General features: G+C 45.1%; 1 protein-coding gene across 1 annotated transcript in view; it reads right to left on the reverse strand.

Annotated features, from left to right (window-relative positions):
• Positions 1-11577, reverse strand: part of LOC138662205 (aquaporin-3) — a 43100-nt gene extending 31523 nt beyond the window's left edge. The window contains exon 1 of the mRNA XM_069747529.1: positions 11405-11577. Coding sequence (XP_069603630.1) covers positions 11405-11512 — 108 coding nt within the window. The 5' untranslated portion in view covers positions 11513-11577. The remainder of the gene's footprint in view (positions 1-11404) is intronic.
• Positions 11578-12609: the final 1032 nt, after the last annotated feature.

The following is a 12609-nucleotide window of genomic DNA, read 5'->3' on the forward strand; positions in this document are numbered from 1 at the left end:
TAGCACAGCCAAGTAGCGTATAACACAGCCCACGTAGTATATAACACAACCCACATAGTATATAGCACAGCCTCCGTAGTATATAGCACAGCCCATGCAGTGTATAACACGGCCCACATAGTATATAGCACAGCCCATGTAGTATATTGCCCAGCCACGTAGTATATAGCACAACCCCGTAGTATATAGCACAGACACGTAGTATATTGCCCAGCCACGTAATATATTGCACAGCCACATAATATATTGCACAGCTATGTAGTATATAGCACAGCCACGTAGTATATAGCACAGAGAGATGTAGTATATAACACAGCCCATGCAGTATATAACACAGGCCACGTAGTATAGAGCACAGCGATGTAGTATATTGCCCAGCCACGTAATACAAACCACATCCACGTAGTATATAGCACAGAGACGTAGTATATAGATGCAGTATATAACACAACCCACGTAGCATATAGCAATGTGGGCACCATATCCCGGTTAAAAAAAAATTATTAAAATTAAAAATAGTTACCGTATATACTCACCTTCCGTCAGCCCCCGGATCCAGGCGAGGCGTTCCTCGCGAGACCGCAATGCATGGACCGAAGCGTCACGAGGAACGGGAAAGGCGACGGAAGGTGAGAATATAATGATTTTTTATTTTGTTTATTATTTTTAACATTAGATCTTTTTACTATTGATGCTGCATAGGTGGCATCCATAGAAAAAGGTTGGTCACACAGCGTTAATAGCAGCGTTAATGGACTATGTTACACCGCGGCATAACTTGGTGTAACGCAGCCATTAACCCTGTGTGAGTGCTGACTGGAGGGGGCACTGACAGAGAGTAGGAAGGGGCGAATTTACGGCCGGACTGTGCCCATCACTGATTGGTCGCGGCCTGAGGGCTGCGACCAATCAGCGATGCGGGATTTCCGTGACAGACAGACAAACAGATGGAAGTGACCCTTTTAGGGTACCGTCACACAGTGGCACTTTTGTCGCTACGACGGTACGATTCGTGACGTTCCAGCGATATCCATACGATATCGCTGTGTCTGACACGCAGCAGCGATCAGGGATCCTGCTGAGAATCGTACGTCGTAGCAGATCGTTTGAAACATTCTTTCGTCGCTGGATCTCCCGCTGTCATCGCTAGATCGGTGTGTGTGACACCGATCTAGCGATGCGTTCGCTTGTAACCAGGGTAAACATCGATGTTTACCCTGGTTACCAGCGTAAATGTAAAAAAAAAAAACACTACATACTTACATTCCGGTGTCCGTCAGGTCCCTTGCCGTCTGCTTCCCGCACTCACTGACTGCCGGCCGTAAAGTGAAAGCAGAGCACAGCGGTGACGTCACCGCTGTGCTGTGCTTTCACTTTACGGCCGGCAGTCAGTGAGTGCGGGAAGCAGACGGCAAGGGACAGACACCGGAATGTAAGTATGTACTGTTTGTTTGTTTTTTACGCTGATAACCAGGGTAAACATCGGGTTACTAAGCTCGGCCCTGCGCTTAGTAACCCGATGTTTACCCTGGTTACCCGGGGACCTCGGCATCGTTGGTCGCTGGAGAGCTGTCTGTGTGACAGCTCTCCAGCGACCACACTACGACTTTCCAACGATCACGGCCAGGTCGTATCGCTGGTCGTGATCGTTGGTAAATCGTATAGTGTGACGGTACCCTTAGATGATTATATAGATAGATTTCTTTCAGGCTGCAGGGTGTGTAGTGCCTGGAAGAAATCTCTGTCTCCTCTCTTCATTACAATACCACCCCCTCCCATGCACGTCACACTACCATGAGACATGCAGCTGCATGCACTTGCGTTGTTACCTTATCCACCCTTTTAATGGCAGTGTCTACATACTGCTTCTGTGCTGAAGCCAGCGAGTCACTGCACAGTAGTATGTGGGGTACATAGGGGTGCAAGCTGTATGTGGGGTGCAAGCTGTATTTGAGACACATGGGGGTGCAGACTATATATGTGGTACCAGGGGGTGCAAGCTGTGTGTAGGGTACATTGGGGTGCAGACTATATATGTGGTATATGGGGGTGCAGACTATATGTGGGGTACATGGGGGTGCAGACTATATGTGGGGTACATTGGAGTGCAGACTATATATGTGGTATATGGGGAGCAGACTATATGTGGGGTACATGGGGGTGCAGACTATATGTGGGGTACATTGGAGTGCAGACTATATATGTGGTATATGGGGAGCAGACTATATGTGGGGTACATGGGGGTGCAAGCTGCGTATGAGGCACATGGGGGTGCAGACTATATATGGGGTACCCGGGGGGTGCGAGCTGTGTGTAGGGTACATTGGGCGTGCAGACTATATATGTGGTATATGGGGGTGCAGACTATATGTGGGGTACATGGGGGTGCAGACTATATGTGGGGTACCTGGGGGTGCAGACTATATATTTGGTACATGGGGGTGCAGACTATATATTTGGTACATGGGGGTGCAAGCTGCGTATGGGGTACATGGGGGTGCACACCCGAGTGCTATCTGATGTTTTAGCACCAATGTTATATTATGGGGCAGTGCAGATCTGCCATTGTTTTCTCTTGCAGAATCGGCATGCTGTTAATGGCTCCGATATTCGGATCACGCTCACCCATACAAGTCTATGGGTACATGTGAAACATCAGACTGCACCAATGTCATCTGAGTGCAGCCAATTACCGTGGACGCCGGCAATGGAGAAGATGGAGAAATTACTTTCTCAGTCTTAGCCTCACCTGTGCTCTGATTCTCTCATGTGAAGGAATCTGACCTCAGTAGAATGACACTTGGATGAACTGTTGTCAGAACTTGAGCTGAGTGTCATTCACATAATCGGCGCAATTCTCTTGCACGAGATAATCGACAGCTGTGTACAGATTTAGGGACAGTGTGAGGACACAATATGGAGGGAGCACAGTGTGAAGAGGGGCACAGCATGGAGAGGGGACATGGTTTAGTTGGACATTTGTGGAGACGAGCTGTGGATGTGGAAACTTACCCTGGCATCAAGACCAGATCAATTAGAAAAGGATGAGGACAATTTCCATCAGAGAACATGTCACCTGTAAGGTCCCTGAATCTAAGGGTGCATTTACACTGGTCAATCGCGGCACCTAAATAACCTAAATGAAGCCGATCGACAGTTGTTTAATCGCCTGTTTAGACCGGCCGACCGCAAGATCATGTGCACAGTCCTTAATATGACCATTCGGTGTACGTAGAATAGCATTGTTCTCGGCAGCATGGTTAAACAGAATTATTTGCTGCCGAGAACAATGATATTTAAGCAAGTTTAAAAATTATTTCTCTCGACGAACAAATGTTTTGCTGGTACATGAGGTGATTGACAGTCAGTTAAGTTAGAGAAAAAAAACTGTGATAAAAACTTAGGGAAGTTAAGGCTCCATTCACACATCTGGGTGAGACGTCTGAGTGCTGTCCAATTTTTTTCCCCCTTTGGCTGCACTCTGCCCAATAGTGTAGAATAGATTTATTCACTTGGGGTATTCAGAGGGTTTTTTATTCACTTGGAAGCGAGCGCCTCTTCAGTGACAAAGAATGGAAGAGAAAAGCTACTAGGATGACACCTGTTGAAAAAATTGGTCATTTTCTCTCGGATTGTTATTACTAGTAGGTGGTGGGACAACTTAAAGCGCCGAGGGCACCATATACGCCAACCACGGTCCTGAACACCTCAGAGCTATGCTGGTAGGTTGTGGCTAAGGGACATTGCGCGGGATCATCCTGGGCCCATGGAACTACAGGATGATTCCAATGGCAACTGAAGGGGCATCCTTAGGGGGTGATATTTGCAAAATGAGGAAGAAAAATTTGTTATATAGGCACAAATTAATAAATATATGTGTACAATATTATATGAACACATTGTTATTTTTGGAATACCACTTTAGCAGAGCAGAAATCTAACTAGACCTTAAGTATAATGACAACAAATGAAGCAGATCTGGGCCCCAAAGCATCAAATTCCATGTGCCCATAGCATTCTAACCGTATTTGCACACGATCAGTAAATGCTGAGGATTGGACGCCGTGTACTTGTGCAGTGTTCAACCCATAGCGTCCAGATGTTACAGCATATTGGATGGGAATTCAAGAAATCCCATATCCAGTATGCATACACCGACACCCGTAGCTCACCTGTGGAGATGGACATGCGGCACGTCTCTCCAGACTGCAGCATGTCAATTTCTCTTGCAGAGACGTGAGTCTCTGCAAGATAAATCTCACCTATACAATGTATTGGATTCGGTGAATCCGCACGGTTCAGTGATCACATGCGGATTCACCTGCGTTCAATAGACGACGGCAGCGCTTTGGATGCTGCTGATATGTGCTGCCTACAAATCGCTGCCAGTTCCGGATCGTTGGCACATACCCTAATTATAGCCAAAATGCATTTTTAGTGCTCAATGGACGGTTGACCACTAATGTCCAAATTTTCACTATGCCCATAAACGTGAATGGCACCTTAAATGATGTATGTGACAGTCCTCTGTTACGGATTATAAATATTCATTGGCATGTAGATAAACCACATACCAGCTGATGTCTCGGAGACCACACCAGGTGGTGCCCAGCCTGCATGAGCCGCACTTGCTATTAATGATACATGTGATAAACAGTATTATTCCTCCCCCCATCATGGTGTGATATACAGTATTTTTTACCCCATCATAGTTTAATACACAGTATTATTCTGCACCATCATGTTATTAAACAGAGTATTATCCCCCCACCCATAGAATCATAGAATGGTAGAGTTGGAAGGGACCTCCAGGTTCCTCGTGTCACTAAACCATCTCAGACAGATGTCTGTCCAGCCTCTGTTTGAAGACTTCCATTGAAGGAGATCTCACTACCTCTTGTTGTATCATAGTGTTATACTCAGTATTATTAGTAGTGTTACACACAGTATTATTCTCCCCATCATATTATACACAGTATTATTCTCCCCCATCATGTTATTATACACAGTATTATTCCCCCTATCACGGTGTTATGCTCAGTATTATTCTCCCCCATTGTAGTGTTACACACAGATTATTCTCCCCATCATAGTGTTATACTCAGTAATATTAGTAGTGTTACACACAGTATTATTCTCCCCCATCATGTTATTACACACAGTATAATTCTCCCCCATCATGTTATTATACACAGTATTATTCTCCCCCATCATGTTATTATGCACAGCGTTATTCCCCCTATCACGGTGCTATGCTCAGTATTATTCTCCCCCATTGTAGTGTTACGCACAGTATTATTTGCTCCAATCATGGTGTTATACACAGATTATTCTCCCCATCATGGTGTTATACTCATGTTATTTTTGTGGCTCCCTGTTTATGCAGCGGGGTCAGCGTCCAGCCCTGGTTGTGAATGGCGCACGTGTCTCGCGGTGGGGAGGTTTTTTGTAGAACACTGCAGACTTATTCTCTCGGGGTTCCCATTGAAATCACTGGTTTTATCCCATCAGGGAGCCCTTTGTGCTAATGCTACAGTACAACAGGCGACATGACCGCAGCAGCCTGTGATGTAGAATAGGCTGCTATGTAACATATGGTGACGTAGGGATAAAGTGCGAGCCTGGGGGGCAAGCTGTATGCTGGGGGGCATGCAGAATACAGTGTGTATGTTACTGCATCACACCCATCATCCCAGACCTAAAGAGATCACAGTATAAGCCCAAGGAGCTCACAATCTAACCCCACACAATGTATTACTCTCATCATCCCTGACCCAGGAGCTCACAATCTAACCCCACACAATGTATTACTCTCATCATCCCTGACCCAGGAGCTCACAATCTAGCCCCACACAATGTATTACTCTCATCATCCCTGACCCAGGAGCTCACAATCTAACCCCACACAATGTATTACTCTCATCATCCCTGACCCAGGAGCTCACAATCTAACCCCACATAATGTATTACTCTCATCATCCCTGACCCACGAGCTCACAATCTAACCCCACACAATGTATTACTCTCATCATCCCTGACCCAGGAGCTCACAATCTAACCCCACACAATGTATTACTCTCATCATCCCTGACCCAGGAGCTCACAATCTAACCCCACACAATGTATTACTCTCATCATCCCTGACCCAGGAGCTCACAATCTAACCCCACACAATGTATTACTCTCATCATCCCTGACCCAGGAGCTCACAATCTAACCCCACACAATGTATTACTCTCATCATCCCTGACCCAGGAGCTCACAATCTAACCCCACACAATGTATTACTCTCATCATCCCTGACCCAGGAGCTCACAATCTAACCCCACACAATGTATTACTCTCATCATCCCTGACCCAGGAGCTCACAATCTAACCCCACACAATGTATTACTCTCATCATCCCTGACCCAGGAGCTCACAATCTAACCCCACATAATGTATTACTCTCATCATCCCTGACCCAGGAGCTCACAATCTAACCCCACACAATGTATTACTCTCATCATCCCTGACCCAGGAGCTCACAATCTAACCCCACACAATGTATTACTCTCATCATCCCTGACCCAGGAGCTCACAATCTAACCCCACACAATGTATTACTCTCATCATCCCTGACCCAGGAGCTCACAATCTAACCCCACACAATGTATTACTCTCATCATCCCTGACCCAGGAGCTCACAATCTAACCCCACACAATGTATTACTCTCATCATCCCTGACCCAGGAGCTCACAATCTAACCCCACACAATGTATTACTCTCATCATCCCTGACCCAGGAGCTCACAATCTAACCCCACACAATGTATTACTCTCATCATCCTTGACCCAGGAGCTCACAATCTAACCCCACACAATGTATTACTCTCATCATCCCTGAACCAGGAGCTCACAATCTAACCCCACACAATGTATTATTCTCATCATCCCTGACCCAGGAGTTCACAATCTAACCCCACACAATGTATTACTCTCATCATCCTTGACCCAGGAGCTCACAATCTAACCCCACACAATGTATTACTCTCATCATCCCTGAACCAGGAGCTCACAATCTAACCCCACACAATGTATTACTCTCATCATCCTTGACCCAGGAGCTCACAATCTAACCCCACACAATGTATTACTCTCATCATCCCTGACCCAGGAGCTCACAATCTAACCCCACACAATGTATTACTCTCATCATCCCTGAACCAGGAGCTCACAATCTAACCCCACACAATGTATTACTCTCATCATCCCTGACCCAGGAGCCCACAATCTAACCCCACACAATGTATTATTCTCATCATCCCTGACCCAGGAGTTCACAATCTAACCCCACACAATGTATTACTCTCATCATCCTTGACCCAGGAGCTCACAATCTAACCCCACACAATGTATTACTCTCATCATCCCTGACCCAGGAGCTCACAATCTAACCCCACACAATGTATTACTCTCATCATCCCTGACCCAGGAGTTCACAATCTAACCCCACACAATGTATTACTCTCATCATCCCTGACCCAGGAGCTCACAATCTAACCCCACACAATGTATTACTCTCATCATCCCTGACCCAGGAGCTCACAATCTAACCCCACACAATGTATTACTCTCATCATCCCTGAACCAGGAGCTCACAATCTAACCCCACACAATGTATTACTCTCATCATCCCTGAACCAGGAGCTCACAATCTAACCCCACACAATGTATTACTCTCATCATCCCTGACCCAGGAGCCCACAATCTAACCCCACACAATGTATTATTCTCATCATCCCTGACCCAGGAGTTCACAATCTAACCCCACACAATGTATTACTCTCATCATCCTTGACCCAGGAGCTCACAATCTAACCCCACACAATGTATTACTCTCATCATCCCTGACCCAGGAGCTCACAATCTAACCCCACACAATGTATTACTCTCATCATCCCTGACCCAGGAGTTCACAATCTAACCCCACACAATGTATTACTCTCATCATCCCTGACCCAGGAGCTCACAATCTAACCCCACACAATGTATTACTCTCATCATCCCTGAACCAGGAGCTCACAATCTAACCCCACACAATGTATTACTCTCATCATCCCTGACCCAGGAGCCCACAATCTAACCCCACACAATGTATTATTCTCATCATCCCTGACCCAGGAGTTCACAATCTAACCCCACACAATGTATTACTCTCATCATCCCTGACCCAGGAGCTCACAATCTAACCCCACACGATGTATTACTCTCATCATCCCTGACCCAGGAGCTCACAATCTAACCCCACACGATGTATTACTCTCATCATCCCTGACCCAGGAGCTCACAATCTAACCCCACACGATGTATTACTCTCATCATCCCTGACCCAGGAGCTCACAATCTAACCCCACACGATGTATTACTCTCATCATCCCTGACCCAGGAGCCCACAATCTAACCCCACACAATGTATTACTCTCATCATCCCTGACCCAGGAGCCCACAATCTAACCCCACACAATGTATTACTCTCATCATCCCTGACCCAGGAGCTCACAATCTAACCCCACACAATGTATTACTCTCATCATCCCTGACCCAGGAGCTCACAATCTAACCCCACACAATGTATTACTCTCATCATCCCTGACCCAGGAGCTCACAATCTAACCCCACACAATGTATTACTCTCATCATCCCTGACCCAGGAGCTCACAATCTAACCCCACACAATGTATTACTCTCATCATCCCTGACCCAGGAGCTCACAATCTAACCCCACACAATGTATTACTCTCATCATCCCTGACCCACGAGCTCACAATCTAACCCCACACAATGTATTACTCTCATCATCCCTGACCCAGGAGCTCACAATCTAACCCCACACAATGTATTACTCTCATCATCCCTGACCCACGAGCTCACAATCTAACCCCACACAATGTATTACTCTCATCATCCCTGACCCAGGAGCTCACAATCTAACCCCACACAATGTATTACTCTCATCATCCCTGACCCAGGAGCTCACAATCTAACCCCACACAATGTATTACTCTCATCATCCCTGACCCACGAGCTCACAATCTAACCCCACACAATGTATTACTCTCATCATCCCTGACCCAGGAGCTCACAATCTAACCCCACACAATGTATTACTCTCATCATCCCTGACCCAGGAGCTCACAATCTAACCCCACACAATGTATTACTCTCATCATCCCTGACCCAGGAGCTCACAATCTAACCCCACACAATGTATTACTCTCATCATCCCTGACCCAGGAGCTCACAATCTAATCTCTATATTTCACACAATGTATCACTCCCATCATGCCCCAAATGATAAGCTTACTATCTAATCCTAATATCTTACACACCCGCCATCCCTGTGCCAAGAGATCACAATCGCCATCGTTGACCCCAGGAATTCACAATCTATCCTCACCATTTCACCTAATGCATCGTCTTTGTCCCCAAGAGCTGACAATCTAATCCGCAATGTATCATTCTCCTCCCCGGGAACGGATTACCTCTCAGATATACACAGACTAGGAACCATTGTATAGGAATCCATGGGTCTATTTTTGTAGTGCGGCAGAAGAACACGAGGAGGACATGCACACTACATGAATACAGGGCCCCCGAACCACAGTGCTACCCACTGAGCCGCCCCCTGCGCAGGTGGACATGCTGGGAGTTGTAGGTTTTGAGTAGCTGGAGAGCCACAGCTGGCAGATCACACATAAAAAAAAACAGTTGTGATGTTTAGTTATCACATCTGACCCTTTGGTTTAGATGTGGATGAACTACAAGTCTCAGCATGCACTTCTGTATCAATTTCACACGTGTTGCTTGGACTGATAGTTTCAAAGTAAAAAAAAATGCAGAGTGATCTGTGCGCTCTACCGGCAATATTACAAGGAACGATGTGGTGAAATCACTATCACTTTAGATAACATCCGGCCAATAATTGTAATCCCTCTAATAACACGGCCATTATGTTCTGTGGTGCAGATACAATGAGAGGTATAACAGCTGGCAGGCGCCTCTGGCACCGCTCGTCCCTCATTCAGCCGCAGAAAAATTCAACATGGCCAATACACCTGACTTACCCTGTGGGGACGGCCAAAAAGGACATTAGACTTTTGCATATTTAAAGCAAATGATCGGATGTGCCAAAACTAAACTGCAAGAACAGCTTCATTTTTAGCTGGGGACACCAAGAGTTAAAACAGCCAAATATCAAAAAGCCTATTAAAAAATAATGGTCTGGTCTAGTGCATTTTCCAACCACCTTCCCATATAAGTCTTTGAGATGACCACCCAAAAATTACATTGAAAAGTGGACCTGTGGGGATGTGGTCTTCTCAAAGAAGATGTCCAGTAGATATTATGTATGGCGGAACTGAAAATCTGGTCTGGGTGACAGGGTGGTCTTATAAAAGAAGATATCCAGTATACATAATTTGTTATGGAACTGAAAATCTGGTCTGGGTGACAGGGTGGTCTCTTCAAAGAAGATGTCCAGTATTCATAATATATAGTGGAACTTAAAATCTGGTCTGGGTGTCCTGGTGATCTTCTCAAAGAAGATCTCCAGTATTCATAATATATGGCGGAACTTAAAATCTGGTCTGGGAGAGAGGGTAGTCTTCTCAAAGAAGATGCCCAGAATTCATATCTCAGTAAATTAGAATAATTAACAAAAAAAACACATGCAAAAGGCTTCCTAAGCGTTTAAAAGGTCTTTTTCAGTAGGCTCCACAATCATGGGGAAGACTGCTGTCTTGACAGATGTCCAGAGCCCACATCAAATGGAGGGATTCTGACGTGTCTCAAAGAAGATGTCCAGTATACATAATATCTGGACCTTTGAGATGACCACCCAAAAATTGCATTGAAAAGTGGGCTTGTGGGGATGTGGTCTTCTCAAAGAAGATGTCCAGTAGATATTATATATGGTGGAACTGAAAATCTGTTCTGGGTGAGAGGGTGGTCTTCTCGAAGAAGATGTAAAGTATACATAATATGTGGCGGAACTGAAAATCTGGTCAGGGTGAGAGAGTGGTCTCCTCAAAGAGGTGGTCTTTTGAAGAGGCTTCACTGTATAAATATTAGGTCTTAAGCCCATAGAAGAGAGAGTGGATCTTTAGGACCATTAATATGATCATAATATAATAATAAAGAACTAATAATAATAATAATACAAAAACCTAATAATGCATAAAACATAATAATAACAGAAAATAAAACTATATAAAACATAAAAATAGATCTAAAATATAATAAAATAAACTTAAAAGCAATAATAGTAACAAATATTAATGTGTGCAATAACAAAAATGATAATAAATGAATACGTAATAGTGCTAATAATGGGTAGAAATGCACAAGTATATAAGTGACTTACGACTAGGATGAGGGTGCCTAGACATTCGGACAGCGCCTGGCGGAGCAGCTTGTTCCTGATGCGCAGCATTTCAGACATGCGGTTGAGAAGCTCCTTTTGGCGCCCCATGCTGCTGAGCTTCTGGGTCAGTGGCGAGCTGTGATGCTACGGGCTGAGTAGGGAATATGAGTGTGTGGTATGTCGTGTGTGAGCTTATAAGTTTGGAGCCGGACACCTCCCATCCTCTGCAGACAGGCACTCCTCTCCCCACCCACAGCTGCACATACAGTACACACATCAAGTATCTGGAGCACTTTACCTTTCCTTGTCTGGGTGTTCACCATCACCCCAGTCATCCCTTGTCTTCGAAGAGTCCAGAATCCCAATAAAGATGAAATCTTAGAAGGTGACTGATTGTCATCTCTTCGCATATTTTACCTTCTGTACTGTAATAAATTATAAATGTGCAATCAGGAACATTTCATCACAGGAGATTTTATGACCGAGATGTTTACTTCATTTTTACTTTTTATTTGAACGCAGGATGTGGGATATATGGAAGAGAGGGAAACCCACCACCGTCACCACCCATCCTGGCTCCTCAACGACAAAGTACTATTTATAATACTGGTGTCAGAAAGGCCTCAGGTGCCAGGACCAAGTTACAAAAGCTACCCCTGCAATCTCTGAGGCTATGCCTCTGCTAACCTTGCTCACCTTCCAGCTGGGCAGTTTGATCTTCACTCTTTTGGAAAAAGCTCAAGTGCAGAGATTCACACCATCCATGAGAAAATTGGATATGACCAACCAAAGCTGGGGCCCGTTTTGTTGGGCAGGCATTCAGCCTCCATGTTCCTCATAACATCTACGTTGTCTATGTGACACATAGCCTCCCTCATTCAGCCATGGCTACTATATCGAAAGAGTTGGAACTAAAGATTTGACACATTTAAGACATATATCAGTGGCCTTTACATCTTTTGGCCATCAAAGTGGTGTTTACAAATTGTCCCCTAAACACCAATTGAACTATCCAGATTTCTACGAACACTAGATGGGTATAGCCGGGTCCCACTGGTTACTGCCAGTTCTGAGCTGATGGCACTGCTGGGCATCTTCTGATTGCGAAGGAAATTAAGCATGATGAATCTTTTATCTGCTGCACTTGGTTGACCACTACGTCTCTGGTTCACAACGTAGCGCGTTTTCCGATGGTTTCTCAAGAG

The sequence above is a fragment of the Ranitomeya imitator genome, chromosome 1 (assembly GCF_032444005.1).
Source record: "Ranitomeya imitator isolate aRanImi1 chromosome 1, aRanImi1.pri, whole genome shotgun sequence".
NCBI classification, from domain to species: Eukaryota; Metazoa; Chordata; class Amphibia; order Anura; family Dendrobatidae; genus Ranitomeya; species Ranitomeya imitator.